The sequence below is a fragment of the Cicer arietinum genome, chromosome 5, assembly GCF_000331145.2.
Source record: "Cicer arietinum cultivar CDC Frontier isolate Library 1 chromosome 5, Cicar.CDCFrontier_v2.0, whole genome shotgun sequence".
In the NCBI taxonomy this organism is placed as follows: Eukaryota; Viridiplantae; Streptophyta; class Magnoliopsida; order Fabales; family Fabaceae; genus Cicer; species Cicer arietinum.
This window is the reverse complement of record NC_021164.2, coordinates 2,319,840-2,339,630: the sequence shown is the minus strand read 5'-3', so window position 1 is coordinate 2,339,630 and position 19,791 is coordinate 2,319,840. Positions and strand designations below refer to the sequence as shown.

At 30.1% G+C, this 19,791-nt stretch overlaps 2 protein-coding genes and 2 long non-coding RNA genes across 4 annotated transcripts; 3 read left to right on the top strand and 1 right to left on the bottom strand.

The window, feature by feature from the left end:
• Positions 1 to 1,042: 1,042 nt before the first annotated feature.
• On the top strand, positions 1,043 to 5,604 carry LOC101503523 (monocopper oxidase-like protein SKS1). The gene is made up of 8 exons (XM_004499597.4): positions 1,043 to 1,302; positions 2,123 to 2,232; positions 2,503 to 2,773; positions 3,031 to 3,169; positions 3,476 to 3,842; positions 4,620 to 4,985; positions 5,071 to 5,149; positions 5,367 to 5,604. Exons 1-8 carry the CDS (start codon positions 1,150 to 1,152, stop codon positions 5,568 to 5,570), a joined length of 1,689 nt encoding a protein of 562 aa, XP_004499654.2. The 5' UTR covers positions 1,043 to 1,149; the 3' UTR covers positions 5,571 to 5,604.
• A 392-nt stretch (positions 5,605 to 5,996) lies between these two features.
• On the top strand, positions 5,997 to 6,578 carry LOC140920252 (uncharacterized). Its single transcript, XR_012162973.1, has 2 exons — positions 5,997 to 6,168; positions 6,257 to 6,578. It is a non-coding gene; the product is annotated as an uncharacterized lncRNA (long non-coding RNA).
• A 636-nt stretch (positions 6,579 to 7,214) lies between these two features.
• Positions 7,215 to 9,756, bottom strand: LOC101504066 (pectinesterase-like). The gene is made up of 3 exons (XM_004499599.4): positions 9,081 to 9,756; positions 8,378 to 8,707; positions 7,215 to 8,057 (listed from the first exon to the last, which is right to left on the bottom strand). Exons 1-3 carry the CDS (start codon positions 9,628 to 9,630, stop codon positions 7,363 to 7,365), a joined length of 1,575 nt encoding a protein of 524 aa, XP_004499656.1. The 5' UTR covers positions 9,631 to 9,756; the 3' UTR covers positions 7,215 to 7,362.
• A 7,479-nt stretch (positions 9,757 to 17,235) lies between these two features.
• LOC105852071 (uncharacterized) lies at positions 17,236 to 18,798 on the top strand. Its single transcript, XR_012162932.1, has 3 exons — positions 17,236 to 18,068; positions 18,146 to 18,374; positions 18,456 to 18,798. It is a non-coding gene; the product is annotated as an uncharacterized lncRNA (long non-coding RNA).
• The last annotated feature ends 993 nt before the right edge of the window (positions 18,799 to 19,791 follow it).

The following is a 19,791-nucleotide window of genomic DNA, read 5'->3' as shown; positions in this document are numbered from 1 at the left end:
AAATTGTTTCTTATTAATATGACATTAGCTTTGTTTAATTCTACCTTAAATGAATATAATCTAGATTACTTTTAAGTTATTATACTCTATTTTGACAATATTTAATACGAAATACTAGAATTTAATAAGAATAATATTACAAATTTAAAATATTATTTTATTCTTTTGAATATATATTTTTAATTTGTGAAACTGAGTTAAATCTATAAAATAATCTGCACAATCATATATTTTTGGTAATTGAAACAAACAGATTTATTCTACCAACATCAATTTGGGTAAAAAACAACTGTATACAAATAATAGTATGTTTTTATTTTTCTGTGTAAACAAGTATTCATTCCATTCCTTGATAATTATCAAATTGATATTTTACAAATATTAAATAAAGATAAAAAAATGACAATTTTACAAGATTATCGTATCAACATTAATGTATTTTAATGATCATGTATACAAATAAAAAAAAAAAAATCAATTTTAACTCTTTTTAATTATGTAGTTTCAAAAACATTCTTACGGTATTTATTAAATTTACTTTTTCCACAAATAAATGTTACAATTCCCATACCAAAAAATGCATTTAAGAGGTATATTTTTATTTTTAAGCGACTCTATTTGTTCTTTTTGTTTTCAAAGACTTAAAAAGAAAGGACAATTTAAGAAATAAAAAATATTGTGACAAATTTTAAATTTAATAGTAGTTTTGGTTCTTAAACAAAATTATTGAAGTATATTATAGTTTAAATAAAGGTAAAAAATAATATTTTATTTAATTTTAGATTAAAATTTTTTTGAAGACTAAAATAAAAAAAATAAAATAAAAAAATTATATTCGTAATCAAACTAAAATAGTGAAATTAAAACTGTAATTTAAGTTAAATTTCAAAAAATTAAATAAGATAAATTATTTTTTAATAACTGTAATTTTATTTAATTAAAAAATATTTTTGGTTATAATTGATTAAAGAATTTTCAACCAATAGAATATCATTGAATAAGGTTACCAAAGCACTGTTTTGGAAATACAAATAGCCGTTTTTCTCTTCTTTCTCTCTCCTCTCTCTCTCTCTCTTCTCTTAATCTTTTTCTGTAAATACCCAAAAAAACAAAACCAAAACCTTCGCACTAACCTTCACACTTTCAACAATGGGTCTCTTTGGATTCTCTCTGTTTCCTCTCTGTTTTTTCTTCCTCAACATTGCTCTGTTTTCGTCCCTCTGCTTTTGTGGTGACCCAACTGTTACCAATGAACTTCACGTTTCTTATATAACCGTTTCTCCTCTGGGTGTTCCTCAAAAGGTACGTTCTTTGATTTTCTCGTTTTTTTTCGTCGTTTCAAGCTTGTTTTTTCATCTGGGTCGTTTCATGTTTTTGTTCACAATCATAAAAATGAGTCCTTTTTTTATTGTAATGTTTTTGTTTTTCTAAAAAGTGTTGTTTTTTGTGTCACTTTATTATTTTTTGCTCAAAAACATGTAAATGAGTTTTGTTTTTTTATTTTATAAAACTGTTCTTTGATTGTTTTCTTCTGTTTTGTTTTATTGATCGTTAAATCATAGCATGCAGTGATGATTTTTTTTTTTTATATAATTTGTGTTCTGTGATCAATTTTTGTTGTTGGCGTTTCTTGAATGTTGAGGTTTTTTTTTGAAACCAGTATTTGGAAATGGTTTATTTTTAAGGTTGAAAATGGGTCCAATTTTCTAACTTTATAGTCAATTTTTTATGTTGATTTTTATATATTTATCTATTTCCAATTTTTGTTTTGGTTTCTATGCAACAGTCCCTTTCTAATATATTTTTGAAAAGTGTAGATTTGAAGAGTTATTAACTTTTTCAATTTTGATGCTTCACTCTATCAAAGTTTGATATTGAATCTCCAAGTTGTGTTAAACTATGTCCTGTATTTGATATCAATGGAGATTAGTATTATTTTTAATATGTTTTTTTATTTATTTATAATTTTTGTTTGTAGTTGAATGTGCCCTAATTCTTTTTAGTGAAGCTAAATTTTCTTCTTAATTGATTTAAAAATAATAATTATTGTGATCATAGGTTTGAAGGTTTCAAGATTTGTATTGTTGATTTAGATAATAATTTGTCTAAAATTTGATTGCAGGTTATAGGTATCAATGGAAAATTTCCAGGACCACTCCTCAATGTTACAACCAATAACCATTTATCTGTCAATGTGTTCAATGAATTGGATGAAGATCTTCTCATTACATGGTTTGTTTTTCACTGTTACATGGCAATGTTTTACTTATCATTCCATTGTTCATAAATCCTAAGTAGGACTAGCACATTGACGATGTGTTCTGGTGTCGGAGACTTTCCGTGTCTGACACCAACACGACACTAATTACATTTAATTAATTCATTTTCTCTAATTATTACCAGTGTTGTTCTGTCACTGTGATGTCTGGTGTCTGTGTCAGTATACTAGCTTCATTGCTTGCAACATTCTAACAAATTTGAGAGAAATGGTTTTTGTGTCAGGCCTGGTGTTCAAATGCGGCGAAATTCGTGGCAAGATGGAGTTCTTGGAACAAATTGTCCTATTCCTTCTAAATGGAATTGGACTTATCAGTTTCAAGTGAAGGATCAAATAGGGAGTTTCTTTTACTTCCCTTCAACTAATTTCCAAAGAGCTGCTGGTGGATTTGGTCCCTTAGTTATCAACAATAGAGAGGTGATATCAATTCCTTTTGCTCAACCGGACGGAGAAATTTCCATCATGATCGGTGATTGGTTTATTAAGAATCACACGGTTAGTAATCGTGAATTTTGTTAATCTTTCGTTTTACAATATTAGTGATTGCCGATGGAATGAGTTGTTATCTATGCATCACCAACACTTCAGATGGAAGACACTTTGTTGAGACATGTCAGTTTTTGTTACTGATACAACACCAAAACATGTGGTGAAATTTACTTATTCCATTAGTGTCTGTGTTTGTGTAAGTGCTTCTTATGTTGTTATTGATTTTGATTACTATTGTTCATGCATGTTTGTTAAATATATAGGCGCTAAGAGCAACACTTGATGCTGGAAAAGACCTTGGTATACCAGATGGTGTTCTTATCAATGGGAAGGGACCTTATCAGTACAATAATACTCTTGTACCAAGTGGCATAGCTTTTGAAACAATTACCGTTGAACCAGGTATCGTTATCGCCACCGCCTTTTATAAAGAGCAAAAAATAATTTGTTTTGACTACCACAAAGAACCATATCTAAATTTTTCGGCTCTAATTGCTTTCTGTTATAACATGAAATGTATTGTTTTGCTAAGTTTTTTGATGATTTTGAAGTGTGATACCTAGTGCTGTCAATCACAGAAAATTGCGGTTTATTCAAATTAACAATACTTTGTACTAATTAGCGAATTACAGAACAGTACTTTGTAGCTGCTATTTGACAACACTGAAAAATTTGAATTCTAACTGGAAATACAAATATATTTTGCAGGAAAGACTTACCGAATTCGTGTAAACAATGTGGGGATTTCAACTAGTTTGAACTTTCGAATTCAAAATCACAATCTAATTCTTGTAGAAACAGAAGGGTTCTATGCAATTCAAACAAATTTCACCAACTTTGATATCCATGCTGGCCAGTCTTACTCTTTTCTGCTCTCGACCGACCAGAACGCGAGTACAGACTACTACATCGTTGCTAGTGCTAGGTTTGTGAATGAATCGTTGTGGCAGAAGGTTACAGGTGTTGCAGTTTTGCACTATTCAAATTCCAAGGGTTCAGTAAGTGGTCCTCTTCCACCTCCACCAGATGATTTTTATAACAAGGGGGCGTCGGTGTACCAAGCAAGAAGTGTCAGGTTTGTTTTTTAGAATCTGACATCATAGAGGATTATGACATGGATTACATTTACTGTTCAATGTTGCATTATTCTCTAAGTACCGTTTCTTTGATTTGTCCACCATATAAAAGGTAGCATATTTCATTTTGTTATATGTTATTGAATCTAAATTAAGTGTATTTTCAAGAAACGTAGTCAAACTTTTTTTGCAATATTCGGTGAGTTTAATATATCAGCTATCGTGGATACTACCTTGCTAGTACAAGAGTTGAGGGATAACTTATGTAGCATTGACACTTCAGATTAAAGGTGTGTCCAGTGCTCAACACATGTCGGTGTATGACACCAAGCTGACATTGATGTACATGGTTTACATGTCAGTATTGTGTTTTATGTTCGTGTTTTTGTCAGTGTGTCATCGGTAATAACAACTCCCCTTGTGAGGTTCAACTAACACGTAATAGTGAAAAAGAATTTCACTGGCATATGTAAAGAGTCAGTTATCGTATTTTAGTTCCAATATCTTAAATGATTAAAGCCTTAGCTATTTGGTTTCTGAATTTTTGTTCTTGATGATTTCACGAACTTGTTGACTAGTATGTAATGTTCTCACGTAGCAGTTATAGCATAGCAGAATTTAAACAAATTGTTATTATTTTGTGATCGGCTATTTATCTCAGTGTTGTCATATAGCGGCAATAAAGTAGCAGAATTTGAACAAATTGTTATTTTCTGCAATATGTGATTGATAACACTACTATTATGTATTGATTTCTCTATAATGTTGTTGAGCAGGCTAAACACATCTGCCAGTGGAGCTCGTCCTAACCCTCAAGGATCCTTTCGATATGGCACCATCAATATAACTGACACTTATATCCTAAAGGTTACGCCACCAGTAACAATCAATGGCACTAAACGAGCTACCATTAACGGAATCTCATTCCGTAAACCCGACGTTCCATTCAGGCTTGCCGACAAACACGATCTAAGAGGAATCTATAAGCTCGATTTTCCTAGTAAGCCGATGAACAGAACACCAGTCATTGACAGATCAATGATTAATGCTACATATAAAGGATTCATTGAGATTGTGTTGCAAAACAATGACACTACAGTTCAAAATTTTCATCTGGACGGCTATTCGTTTTTCGTCGTCGGGTAAGAATCCACTTGTTTTTTCTTGTGTTACAGTATTGTTTATTGTTTAGTGATCACAATTCAAAAATTGATTTCTTGGTATTAGGATGGACTATGGTGAATGGTCAGAAAATTCTAGAGGCAATTACAACAAGTGGGATGCGATTTCTCGCAGCACAACTCAGGTGCGCGCGTTCGATAAGAATTGTTCGCTTTACACAGCTTTTATTAGGCATGGATAGTTGTATGCGTTGATTTATGTTTTATTGACAATTGTCTCCGAGGGAATTTGTTTATGGCCCTCAAGGTTACAAGGTCAAACTCTCACTACTGATCTGACATCTTAAGGACGAGAGTGACATGTTCATTGTTGTTGCAATTATATTCTTTGTATATTTTTAGGTTTTTCCTGGAGCATGGACTGCAATACTAGTATCTCTCGACAATGTCGGAACATGGAACCTGCGAGCCGAAAACCTAGACAGGTGGTACCTAGGCCAAGAAACTTATCTGAGGATTGTCAATCCCGAAGAAAACGGCGAGACAGAAACTAGCGAACCCTCTAATGTTTTATTTTGTGGTCCTCTCCAACATTTACAAAAGTAACGAACGGCTCATGCTTTCATCGACATTGTTTTAGTCCTTTCTTTGTCCACTTAAAAATAAAATTTGTGATGTTTTTTATGAATAAATTATGTAATTTAAAATTTTATCGTAACTTAAAATTTTATCGTAATTTAAAATTTATAATTATGTATTTTTATGAATTATATTAATTATATATATATATTACTTTTGTTATTTCAATAAAAATTGAAATAATTTTTTTTTTAAAAAAAAACTTTAGGAAATCGGCATTTCGAACTTGAACTTTCTAAAATTTTATCGTAATTTAAAATTTCTATTTATCTATTTTTATGAATTATATTAATTATATATATATATTACTTTTGTTATTTCAATAAAAATTGAAATAATTTTTTTTTATGTCAAGGATCATGTTGGGTAATATGAGTAGTGTTGAAACAATACTAGTATCTCTCGACAATGTCGGAACATGGAACCTGCGAGCCGAAAACCTAGACAGGTGGTACCTAGGCCAAGAAACTTATCTGAGGATTGTCAATCCCGAAGAAAACGGCGAGACAGAAACTAGCGAACCCTCTAATGTTTTATTTTGTGGTCCTCTCCAACATTTACAAAAGTAACGAACGGCTCATGCTTTCATCGACATTGTTTTAGTCCTTTCTTTGTCTTCTCTTTTGTTAAACTGTCTTTCTTTACACCTGCAGGTGGCATCCACATGCATCGACTTCTGCGGCGGCTTCTACTTCAGGATGCAGCTACCTCTTAGCATTGATCATGGGACTTATTGTTGTTATTTTTCGCGTCTAACTAAGCTTCAAGTGGCATTTTTTTTAGGACTACCAAGAAGTGTGATTAGTAATTTCTTGGTCTAAAGGAAGCAAACATATGGTTTTGATTTTTTTTAGTTATGTCATACAATTTGTAACACATTTTTCTGGTTGTTTATATGTTATTCAACAAAATGTGATTAAGGCTACTTGGATTTGGTTATTCTTATTACATGGTTATAGAATTGAGCTTCTTAGATTATAATGTCTTTCAATCATGTACTTATTGAAATTGGAATTCCCTCTTTTTGTTTTTTCAACATTGAATGGTTTCTGTATTGCTTATAAATTTAACTTTTTAAAAAATAAAAAGAATGAATATATGAATAAAGCACAAGACTACGATATGTTTATAAATACGACAAAATTTAGATTTTTGAAATACCTGTCTTAAATTTTTAAACGTGTCTTTAAATTATTAAAGATGACAATGCTAAAGTCATTTATTATTATTATTATTATTATTATTATTATTATTTGACATGTTTTATTATTCTTACTCGTAAGTCATATTTGCAATGTTAATAGTGTTAAACATTTTACATGGATAATGAAAGAAAATTAAATTCATTTTGAAATATATATATACAATTTCTTAATAACATTTTCAGTTATTACAGAAAAAAATGACGAAGTTGGTGGAGAAACGTTTTGATGTTTCTCATTAGTGTTTTGAGGTGCTGTGTAGATTTGATGAGGTATATTTGTGGAGTAGTCCATGTTTTGAAAAGAAGCACTTTGTATGCTAGAACATGAAAATCGTAGTTTTGTAAAGTTTTCTATCTTTTGAGGCAATTGTATGATTGGAGGGGGTCTAGAGGAACCAGCATCAAAATACCTGGATTTTGTTTATATGAATATGAACAATAAGCCTTAATAATATCTCTTGGAGGTACAAAAGAATATTGAACATGTTTTTACACACGAATTACAATGAATTTAATTACAAATAATCAAGTATAATAATTGAAGTAATAATAAAATCAAAGACCAGAAGTAAATGGCACAGTAGTGGTAGCCAACCATGTTGGGCCTGCAAGGAGTCCAGTAACCGTAAACTTCGAGGCTTCATTTGGGCTTGTTATCACATGATAACCAGGCCATTTCACTCTATGGGCTGTAGATGAACCAGGCCCATAGTTTTCATACTCTCCATAATACAATGTATCTTGAGCAAAATCAGTATCACCCCATGGAGACCAACCCAATGGGCTTACTAAAGTGTCCATGAAAGTTTTCATTACCACCACTCTTGAGTATTGTTGCCAAGGCCGGCCCAAGAAGGTATTGTACTTGTCGATAACGGGCTTTAGATCTGAAGCAGCCCTAATTTTACAATTGTGAAATGAAATTCCCGTGTTTTGGAACGGATCGCCACGACCTTGGGCCGTGATCATATTGGCTTGGCCGTCTAAAGGCTTTCTAACAAAAATGTTACAATTTTGGAAAACCACTGCGGCGTTTCCAAAGATGAAATCTACGGTGCCATAGATATAACATTGTCTATAAAATTGACGTTGTGCGTGAGCCATGAGAGTATCTTGGTAACCGGATATGGCACACCTATAGAAGACGGAGAGGTCCGAGGCGGATCGAAGCGCCACGGCTTGACCCTTTTGGGGGCCTGCGGTATTTTGGAAGGTAATGTCACGTGCAATAAAGTGAAGCCCATCAATTCCTAAAATAAAATGATTCAAAAGTAATAATTTAGAAGTAAGAAGATATGAAATACTAATACGTGCATTAAATACACTTCGATAATAAAATGCAAATATTGATAATAAGTTAAAATAATAAAAGTGATTGTATATAGTAACTCATTAAAGACTCAATTTCTAATTTTATAATATATATTAAAGATTCAATTCAAAAGACTAATTTTATTTTTTGTCTTTGACTTTCGTCAATAACTTAACTTTTTCTATCAATAACTCAACTTTTTCTAGTATTTATGAAGAAAAAAAAATGAAGAGAGAAAGGATATAGAATATAACTCACCAGCTGTAGCAGAACTATAAGTAGTATAACCTCCTTGAACACTTCTAGAACTTGTTATTATAGTATTTTGCATGCCATCACCGACCAACATAATGTTATCATTATGAACAGCAACCTCAATATTTTCTCTATAAACTCCTTTCTTTATATGTATCACAAACCTTGTCTTATATTTTCTCTTAGCAGAAGCATCCAAAGCAGCTTGCACTGTCTTAAAATTTCCAGAACCATCTTTTGCCACCACAAGATTTGCTTTAACTATTGAATTAGCATTCAACAACTTCCTCTCATGTCTAGAAAACCAATTTGGATAAAAACCTTCTTTTGTTTCTGCAATACGTGATAATGAGTGCGTTTGTTAAAGATTATTTCATCATCATTAAAATATTAATAATATATATTATTTACTAACATTGAAGGTCGCAGACAAAAATTATATTTTTAAAATGTTTTAATTATGTTTGTGTAAATTTTTTTTTTATTCAAAAATATTTTTGTTAAAAAATTGATTTTATATGTTGAAAATGTTAGTTTTTATAAAAGAATAAATCATTCCTAGTATAAGAGACAAAAATAAAAAAATATGTTTTTATAATTTTAAATAAACACAAAATGACTTGTGTTTTCTAAAAAGTTATTCTAAATTATTTTATATCAAAATTATTTTTATCTTTATTTATAAAAACTCTAATTAAATTATTACCTCTGTTGTGTTTCATAAAATACATGTTGATGGCTAAGCTATTCCTTATCATCTCAATGACATTGGTTTGCACAATGAAATTGAAATCTTTAGCATTGAGTTCAAAAGCTCCATTTTTACATGTCTCAATATTTGTGAGAGATGTTGTGAGCCATGTTTGTGCATCATCTGGTGAACAATTTTTGCTTGCATTGTTTAAACCTTCAAATGTACGGTTAAGATGAAAGATTGTGTTTCGAAACAATTTCAAACAATCGTCGTGAACGGTTTGATGTACCGATGAATTTTGTTGAGAATTTTGTGATTCTTTTTGCATGATAAGAGCTTGTTTTAAGGCTAATTGAACAAGCATTCCCCTGAATTCACTTTTGTGTTTGATTTTGAAATGATTGTTCATTTGAGTTGTGTAGTGTTTGCATGGCTTTGGATGTGGTGTTTGGTTGCACCACCAATCTATGTTGCTTGATGAAGGTCCTTTTCTTGATGAAACTATTGAGAAAATTGAAGATAATAATAAGAGTATGAAAAATGTTTTTTCAAAGATTGCCATAATTCTATATAGTGTGTAGAATAATTGATGAGTTTAGAAATGTAAGTTTTTGTTGCATATAACAAATTTGTATGTATGTGAATGTTGATGCTTTGGTTGACTTGATTTTGGTTTTGATTTATGTAAAGCTATATATGCATATATATACATATTTGTTGTATAGGTAGAGTGTGAATGTTAAAAACGTGTGGAATGCATTGAAAGTGATAATGAAGAATGACATAGATACAAACTATGAATGCAATTGCAAGAAACACTTATTTTTCCCTAAACTATTTTGTTCATTGGGGTACGAGCTATAATATATAATATATAATCTTCCGCCGATAAGCAAATAAAATCTAATAATGAACGTTTAAATTAGAATTTGAATTTTACGAGAAAGAACTCTAGTAATTCGAAGTTCTGATTAAGAGATAAATAAAACTTGACAAATGATTACTCAAGTTTGAATTCGAACTAGTTCTCGTAGACGATTCACTTTAAACTTTAGTTAATTTACTATTTGAGTACAATCATTAAATGCAATGAAAAATTAATTGAATAAGGAATAAAATCTTATCTAGTAGAAAAAAATGGTATTACTAGAAAAATCAGAAAATTGAAGCCTAATTACTTGTTATTGAAAGAAAAACAAGTGTCCTAATGTAGCTTCACATAGCAACATTCTTAAGCTTACTTATTAATGCATTAATTGTGGCTATGACTATACACACAATTAAATTAATATGTTGATGAGAATGTTGAGTTGGCTTAAGTTGTGTGCTTATTTCATATGCATGCATAAAGTTACTAAAGAAAATTGTATATATTATCCTTTTATCTAGAAGACCTTTTCAAGGGTACTATCCTTCGAACATAGTTAACATTTTCACCTGGTAGGCTTTTGTATGCGTTTTGTTTAAGCATAGGTGAAATTTTAAGGTACGTAACCCATGTGCTTTTAGTTTGGATATTAAGCAAAAGATGGAATATGTGTGGGATTTTGACCAAAAATTATATCACTTTGTTTTAATAAAACATATATTCATGTGTCAACTGTCAACAAGTTCATGTATTTAAATTTGTTGGTCTCATTTTTATATAATTGATGATGATGATATTGTTTGGCAATTTCTATATAAAAAAAGAGTCAATCGACCCGTATGTTATGGATTATTAAAAAAAAAGTAATTGTGATATTTAATAATTTAAAAATTAATTTAAAAAAAATAAAATATTCTTTTGTATTTGTAAGTTATAATAAAAACGATTTTTTATTTTATAAAAAGATTTTTTATTAATTTCTAGAAATATTGTTTTAGTGCAAAAATGTGCATTAATGTTATCAAACTTTGAAAATGTGTGTACCTCTATATAACTTTTATACCAAAAGAGAACTATGAAATAAACGTTTCCATTTTTTTTACAAAACATTTCCATTTTTTTTGAGAAATAAGGAATTAATTCGTAAACCCACGTAAAAAAATATCACAATGGTGAAACTGATCTCAAGCAGGTTGATACAACAAATACTAACAATTGTAAGGTGATTTTGATTTTAAATAAATTTATTATTATATAATTCAATGAAAATAAATTAGTCAAAAAAATAAAATAAAAAGGAGTTGACATATAATTAGAGGCACATGTTGCAATTTGCTAAAATAAACAATTCACCTTAAATAATAAAGTGAATAATATTCATAATTAATAATTATATTAATTATTAATATTAATCACACATATATAATCAATTATATATAATTATATTATTAATTAATTATTTTTTAATATTATCAACTTTTCTCTTTTGAAGAGCTAAATCCTTACAATTTAGACGGTTCTAAATCATATATGCACATGTCACCTCCTCATTGAAATAGCTTCCCATTCGCCACATTTTATAACTTTTTATTTTATTTTATATGAAAATTGCCTGCACGTTGATTAAGGTTATAGACAATTCATACATTGATGAGTTTTATAATTAGTTATTAGTCTTAGACATGTAACTATAGGAATCAAATTTTATGAGATCCCACTTCAATGCCGGCGGATCATATATCATTCACATAGTTATTATCAATTTATATATATATATATATATATTTGTAATATGACTTAAATTGGTCTTTGACATTTTAGATGCATGTGAATTTAGTATATGAAAAATAATTACAATTATATAAAAGGGACATATTAATTTTTTTTGTTATGTTTGATAAAAATTTAATCGAGATTTTAGTTGAATTATCAAACAACCCTGATGAATTATCAATTATCTATGACATAACATTAAAAATAGTTAGGTTAAGGTAGATGAATTAAGGAGTAGAATGATAAAGAGACTACAAATTCAATCTTTATCTACAACAAAAGAATTAATAATTAAATATTATTAATTAATATTAATTGTTGTAAAAAAATAAAAAATAGCTTACATGTAAATATTTATTGTATGCAACACATGTAATATTTTATTTCGAAATTAAAAAACAATATAAGGAGAGGGACTAATTTGGCCTAAAAGAATTTACACTTCCAACAATTTTTAACACTATGTTTTGGTGGTGAGGTGGCATCCTTTTGCGTCGGTAACGTTTCTTCCAAAATTTCATGGAGACTTATTCAATGAGAACTAAAGAATCGTTGAAAAATAAAACTTAGACTAATTATAGAATATGTTATGAAATACTTTGTCTAGTCCTTAATATAAGAAGAAATTAAAAAAAAAATCTCAAATACCAACTAGTTTATTTAATGTTATAGAATTAAAATGTTATTTCAAATATACCACTAACATTAAATGTTCTATACAAACTATATGCTTTCTGATAAACATATATTTCACATTAAATAAAGGTATAAAATGAATTCTAGCATGCACTTTGAAACTATAAGATTAGAAATTTTGGACAAATTTTTTGGACAAAAAGATTTTCGTTCAAAATCTTATTCAAATTTTAAATAGATTTTAGAACATATTCAAGAAAAATTAAGATTTTAATTTTTTACTCTAAAATTTATTGCAATTTCGTCAGAAGTTGTTGTATCAATTTGCACAAAAAATATTTCACATTAAATTTAAGACAAATTAAAGAAAAAATAAAATCTTTAAAATTGTTTTGGAACATATGTCTGAAATGCATCACAACATTTGAGACCGATTTTAGATGAAATAATAATCAAATAAAGTTTTTAAATAATTTGAGAATGGTCATCTCAAATCAATTCTAAATTTGAGACAGATTTCAGATGAAAAATAATATTTTATTTAATTTTAATTTTATTTTATTAGTTGTTTCCCAAATCCATCTAAAAAATAGAGACGAATTTCAGATAGAATTAGTTATTATTTATTGTATTAATTATGAAATGTTTTTGTACAAAATTGTTCGTAAAACCGTGATGATTTTGAGACAAAATACATAATTATTTAATCTATTTAAATTTTTTAATTTCGTTATCATTCTTAAAGCATATGAAATGTGCGTTTAAAAAAAGTAGTTCCTTTTTTTTTTTTAAATTGTAGTGAGTGAGAAAACATTCAACCACAAATATTTGAGAGAGAAAATATATTTTCAAAGTAACCGTTAGGGCAAAAATATATTTTTTTATCCATATGAAATTTGTCCAAAGTCATGTTAAGTTAACACAAATTATAGTTTTTCAATTTGTTTGTCTAAAATCTATCTGAAAAAAGTTGGGACGAAATTTGTGATGGTTAGTTATTTTTCAACAAGGTTTTTTTTAACGAATGACATTATGTTCAAAATTTGTCTAAATATTCAATTATGTCCAAAATGCTTGTAAATCTGCCTTAAATCCGTTTATAAGTATGAGCAAAAATGAAATTTTTAGTAGTAAAATAAATTTGACTTAAATGAAATTTAGTCCTTGTGTTTTTAACACTATGAAATTTAGTCCTTGTGTTTTGATACAATTAGGAGTCTTAAAAAATTATGAGGACTAATATGCAAAATAGACGATCGAGCAAGAGTATAAGCCACCCGATTTACTTGCCTACGGACAAAAGCTACGCTAAAGTTGGGACCCAAATTGGCAGATAACAAGAGCTTCTCCTTCCACTGTAGAGAGGTGAATGTTGGTCCAAGAGGATTGTGACTAATTTTCCAACGATAACCAAGTGTCAACAAAGGTATGGTACTCCATATAATCCTCAAAATGTAGCTTGGATTGTGATTGAGATTTGATTCTAAGAAACCTTTCTTAGAAAAATATTTGGATTTGAGGACTCTAGTGAGAAGAGAATGAGCATTTGTTGTGAGCTTCCAACTTTGTTTTCCCAACATGCCTAGATTAACGCCTTCAATATCTCTAAAATTGAGACCACCATGGGTTTTGCTAGTTGTGAGTTTGTCCCAACTCATCCAATTTATACATCTTCCACCATTTCTATTGGAGCAACAATAAAAACGGTTTTGTATACTCTCTATTTCCTCACCTAGTGTGGTTGGCAAGAAGAAAGCACCCATACAATAGGAGGGAATTTATTGAACACCATACTTGATGAAAATTTTCTTACTGGCTCAGGGGAGGGACTTAACATTCCAAGATTGGATTTTCCTCAAAATACGATACTTCAAGTAAGCGAAAATCTTTTTTTTTTTTTTGTCTACCAATGATGGATGGGAGGCCAAGGTATCATCCATAGCTAATGACATATTTTACAATCATATTGGCGGTGATTGTGCTCCGAATAGGAAATGTGTCTTCTGGTTGAATGAGATGGCTGATTTTTGGTAGTTGATAGCTTCGCCACTAGTAGCTTCATAGGTGTTAAGAGTACTCTTGAATTCCGTTGACTCATCTGTAGTTGCTTTACAAAAAATGAAACTGTCAACAATAAAAAAAAAAGTTGTGAGATATAAGTGCTACCTCTACAGATACGTGCACCATGCAATTTTCCAGAGTCTTTAGTCTTCCAAATCATGGCAACAAGGCCCTCAAAGAAAAGAATGTAGAGATATGGGGAAAGGGGATCCCTATGACGGAGTTCACATTGAAGACTTATGGGACCAACTCCATCGTGGTTGACGACCACATGATAGCTTACAAAAGAGACACATTGCATCATTCATGATACCTAGACGTCTACGAATCCCATTCTAAGTAGCACTACTTGAAGGTAGCTCCACCTGACTATATCAAAGGGATTACTGACATCAAGTTTTAGAGCTAGCCAAGCATCCTCTCCTTTAGCTTTTTATTTCATGAAATGAAGAATTTCTAGACGTTGGAACAAAAACTGCTTGGTTCTTAGAAATACATTTTGCAATGACTTGTTTCATTATATTAACAAGGACCTTGGAAATGATCTTAATAGAATATTGTAGAGAGAGATGAGCCTCATATCATGAAATGTTTCCGAATTATCTACATTAGTTGCAAGATGATGCTCATGGATGCATACTGTGTCCAATTATCACCTGCAAAATCAAAGAAATCTGGATCAAGAAGCCAAAAATTCTCGAATCTAACCAAGCGTTGGTGGACGATTTGAGGTATAGGGTCGAGCTATAGTAGGATGGGAGAATGATATGAAATGGAGTTCCCAGAAGTAGTTGCAAAAGCTCTCTCAAGCCTTTTTGAATAGCATGGGGGGTACCTAAGCTTTTCTGTATATTGAATTGGTAACACTCAAGTTGAATCTCTACAAGATTTGTATTAGTTATAGCTTCTCTAAACTCGGAGTAAAACTAATAAGGTCTTTTTGCGCCACATTTTTTTATCTTGAAATGATAGAAGACCGTTGCAATTGCCAATGATACATCATGGAATGCTTAACAAAGTAGCTAGAGAGCGGGTGCGGTCCCATGATTTCCTTCTATGTGCACTTTGAGAATAGCCCCAAAATAAGGTTGCACGCCAATCCCCTTTACAATATCTTGGACACTGATGTTGATGAAGTTGGAGGAGTAGTTGAGAATACTACAATGAGTAGAAGATTTCCATAGAACTAATAAGCCCTAACTACATCCAGTTCTGTCAATAGAGAAATGGGAGTCATAGTCAAGCTCGAAACAAATATAAGAATTTTTATCGCCATAAACAAGAGTTTTGACGTGGAGGATGATATCAAGTTTATAGACATAGACAAGGTTTTTCCAACACTTTTTCCAGCAAAGGACCAAGGTCCTTGTTTCATAACTCTTTTGATGTCACTTGGGTGAAAGAATTGAAATACCAAAACTCTTTGATCCACTTCCTTGATTGATACTCCTTTGACATGGTGTCAAACTTCTGCCATTCTCTCTTTCATTATGTGCACATGGATGAGACGGTCGGTGATGAATCGTTCTACAAGACAATACTTAGTTTCTACGGCTTTAGTTCCATCTCCAGAGAGTTGCACCTCAAGCTCCTCTTCTTCTTCATGTATCGTGAGAGATTCCATTGTAAGACAAAGGTCGATTGATCGAAAATGAAAATAGACTTCTCATTACAAGAGAAACTTCTCACAATGAGAGAAAAATTAATCACTATTTCCTTCTTAAATATTGTAATATACATTGTTTGTCAAGCTTATTTTTCTATAACTTGGATTAGGATGACTTTGCAGCATGTTCTATTTTGTTCATGTGGGTTTGAATGGTTAACAATTGGCTATTTGGACCTAACTATTCGGTAGATTTCACTTAACTAGTTTATTGGGTCGGAGTGGAGAAAACACTTCATTTTTTGAAATTAAACTCATCTTTTTTCCACTATGCTTATGTGGCTCATTTTAATATGATACAATAATTATTAATTTAAATATTATTGTCATGTCAAATAAATATAGTTATATTATTAATGAGAAATGTTATTTAAACACAAATACAAACACATATATTGTATACATATACATACTTAAGGACATATATATACTTAAGGGACATTTTAGTCATTTTAATCAAAAAAAAATTCTCATTCCTCACAAACCCTTTCATTCTGTTCTCCATCTTCTCTCTTCTTTCTCCATCTTATTCTCTTCTTCTCCATCTTCTTTCTCGTTGTCGCTCGCGAGAGGTTGTCGTTCGCTCGCTCGTTGCACCGTTCATTCATTGCTATCGTTTAGGATTTTTAATTTTTAGGGTTTCTATTTTTGGCTTCTTCGTTTCTTTTTTTAGTTATTGATTTAGGGTTTCTATTTTTGCTTCTTTGTTTAGGATTTTTTATTTTTAGGGTTTCTATTTTTGGCTTCTTCATTTCTATTTTTGCTTATTATTATATACCTTCAAGGTAATTTGCTATTCAAGAACTCCGATACAATAATTTGCTATTATTATACATTCTTTGATGTTAATACAATAACCCCGATACAGTAACCCCAATACTTTGTACCCCGATACAGTTACCAATAAGAATGTTAATATAAATGTTGACTTGATATTCAAGTATATTTAGGTCTCTTATTTCAATTTAGAAAAATTTAGTATGATAAATGAGGTATTTTATTAAAATGTTAATATTTTGGTATTTATTTTTTTACAGCTCTGATACTTTAAGACATGGCACCGACAAATGAAAAAAATGTACGAAATTTATAAATTAGTTGTATTTGGATTGTTGCAATTTGTTTATCAATATTAACCATATATTCACACTTTTCAGATACGTGCGAGACATGCATGTTTACCAAATTTGTTGCATGAAATCAACCTTCATTTGACAAATGCAAATCGAACTCAAATTATGACAACTCCATTCAAATGGGTTTTAGATATGCCAAAAAATTTACAAATTTCTGGTGCTTTATTGTCGGAGTTGGCTAGTAGGTAGGATGGTCGTAGTGTGGGATTTAAGATTAGAGGTAGGATAGTTAATTTTACTCCAAGTGACGTATGTTTAGCTATAGGACTACCAATAGTAGGTGAGTCTTTGAAAGAATATGAAAATGAGGAATGTGATACATTGTTGTTGTTTAGAGGAAAAGAAGTAACTTGTGATATGATTGGTGTGTTGCTTCACATGTATCGTCAGAACATAGTCAATTTTTGTAGACTTTATATACTCCTCGCCTTTGGCGAGTTCTATTTCCCCAATCAGGAAATTGAGTAAATACTCGATATATTAAAATACTTGATGATCTAGAGTCTCTGCATAGCTACAATTGGGGTGTAGCGGTGTATAATCTTTTAGTTGAAAGTTTAAGTAGGATTGAAATTGTGTTGAAAGAGGGGAAGGTAGATTCGCAAACACACATAACAGGTTGTGCAGCTTTCCTACATGTATATATTTTATATCGTTTTATGTCACCATCTTCTATCTTGTGTTGTCTTTAAATTAAAATACATTTATTAAGTATATTAATATTTGTTTTAGATCTGGGGGTTCAACCACTTGTCCTTGAGTGAAGCATCTGTTCCTAAGTTTAGTTTCCCGAGATTTTTGAATTGGTCAATCTTACAGTGTCAGAAGAAACAATATTAAAAGCATTTCAAAATAACATGGTAAGCATTTATATTATTTGATTGTATAAATTATTTAATAATAATGTGTGTGTTTCAATTGTTTTTCGCTTTGCAAGATAATTAAAGAGTTAATTGGCACAAATGAAGAACTTGAATTTGACATGGTAAATGAAGCATTGCATGAACAAGAAAATCAAATTATACGTTATATTGATTATCAACGATTGGTGGTGGAGAATAGACAATCCCAAGAGAAGATTTCGATTCTTGAGGGTGAGGTAAAATTGTTGAAAGAAGAATTGTGTAAACGTCAACCAATGCATGAACCCGATCATGAATTTGATGGTATGAATATTGAATTTTTTTATAAATCAAATATTTATGATATGCAATTAGACTTGTTAATAACATACTATTTGTCAACAGGTGAGGTGAGAGTTAGTACCCCTTTTGAGAATGTTGGTGATGAAGTCGCATGCGATTCTAATGTGAACAGTTCAGCAAAAGCAACGTCAAACATAATTACGAGAATGAAAGATAAACCAAGGAAGCGAGTTAAAAGTGTAGTTAATGAAAGTCCGTTTGTGAATCCAGATGAAAAGAAGAAGAAGAAAAAATAAGTGTGTTATGGGCGTATTTTGAGTTGGAATCCGGATGAAAAAAACTATTATTAATTAATTGAAATACCTAATAATTTTCAAAATTAATTTTGTTATTTTTCAAAGCAAAATTCGTGTCTTGTTTTAAAAAGAAAAATTTAATTGGAATCAAAATAGAAACAGTGAAATGAAAGCCAAAAACCCTAACAGAAGAGGGAAAACACATCACAATAATATCAACATTTTCGTCATCTCCGATTGTTCTTCTGTATTAGTGATCATTTTTTTGCGCTCATGAGTGTTCGTGATTCTTCTGCGTTCGTGAGTCTGTTCTCGATTCATCTCTAATCATTCTTCTGCGCTCGCGAGTCTATTCGCGATTCATCTATTCATCAACTCACTATTCAATTGGTTTTTCTGTGTTTCATCTTGATTCTTTCTCGTCATCTATTTCCTCAACTCGCGATCTGCTAGTTTTTTTTTATGCGTTTGATTCTCAACTCACTGTTTTTGTGTTTGCAATTTAGTTGCATACAAGTTTTCTCTATGTTGCATATTGGTTTGTTGGATTTTTTGAGTTTCATCTGTTTCATTTTCTAAGTTGCATACTGGTATTTTAATTGTATTTTGATTAGTTTTTTTTACTGGTATTCTGCAAATATTTGTTTTCTAGAATTTTTTTAGAATTTTTTAATATTTAAATATAAATTGACATGCTAACAATTTATTAAATTAATAAATGTTACATTATTTAAATTTTGTTACATCAAAATACAAAAATAATAAGTTTAATTTTAAATCAACTTAATTGCAGTTTTGATGTCTCTATTATTATCAATTCACATAATTGATCCCACTATTTTAAAAATAGACAATTTTGATCTATCGCTCAAAATTTTAAACTAACAAATAAGGATTTGATATATTTTTAGTGAAGTGACATATAATTCTTTGATTAAGAACATTCTAGATGTTTTAATTATTCATATATCATTAATTAAATTAAAAATATAAAAAAATTCTGAAGTTGAAAGCAAAGTTTTTAAGGTGTTTTATTTTAATTTCATGGATGTTAATCATTCTAAATCATCCTATCATATGTCACATAATTTAAAATATTTCACGTTTTTATTTTTTAGTTAAAAAATTAGAGGGATAAACCA

What these genes read in the sequence shown, in the direction of transcription:
- LOC101503523 (XM_004499597.4), top strand. Translation starts at nt 1,150, where the DNA reads ATGGGTCTCTTTGGATTCTCTCTGTTTCCTCTCTGTTTTTTCTTCCTC. An exon ending in GGTTTATTAAGAATCACACG is followed by an intron (nt 2,774 to 3,030) that starts GTTAGTAATCGT and finishes TTAAATATATAG; the next exon opens with GCGCTAAGAGCAACACTTGA. An exon ending in TTTCTCGCAGCACAACTCAG is followed by an intron (nt 5,150 to 5,366) that starts GTGCGCGCGTTC and finishes GTATATTTTTAG; the next exon opens with GTTTTTCCTGGAGCATGGAC.
- LOC101504066 (XM_004499599.4), bottom strand. Translation starts at nt 9,630, where the DNA reads ATGGCAATCTTTGAAAAAACATTTTTCATACTCTTATTATTATCTTCA. An exon ending in TTTTATGAAACACAACAGAG is followed by an intron (nt 8,708 to 9,080) that starts GTAATAATTTAA and finishes CACGTATTGCAG; the next exon opens with AAACAAAAGAAGGTTTTTAT. An exon ending in TTATAGTTCTGCTACAGCTG is followed by an intron (nt 8,058 to 8,377) that starts GTGAGTTATATT and finishes ATTTTATTTTAG; the next exon opens with GAATTGATGGGCTTCACTTT.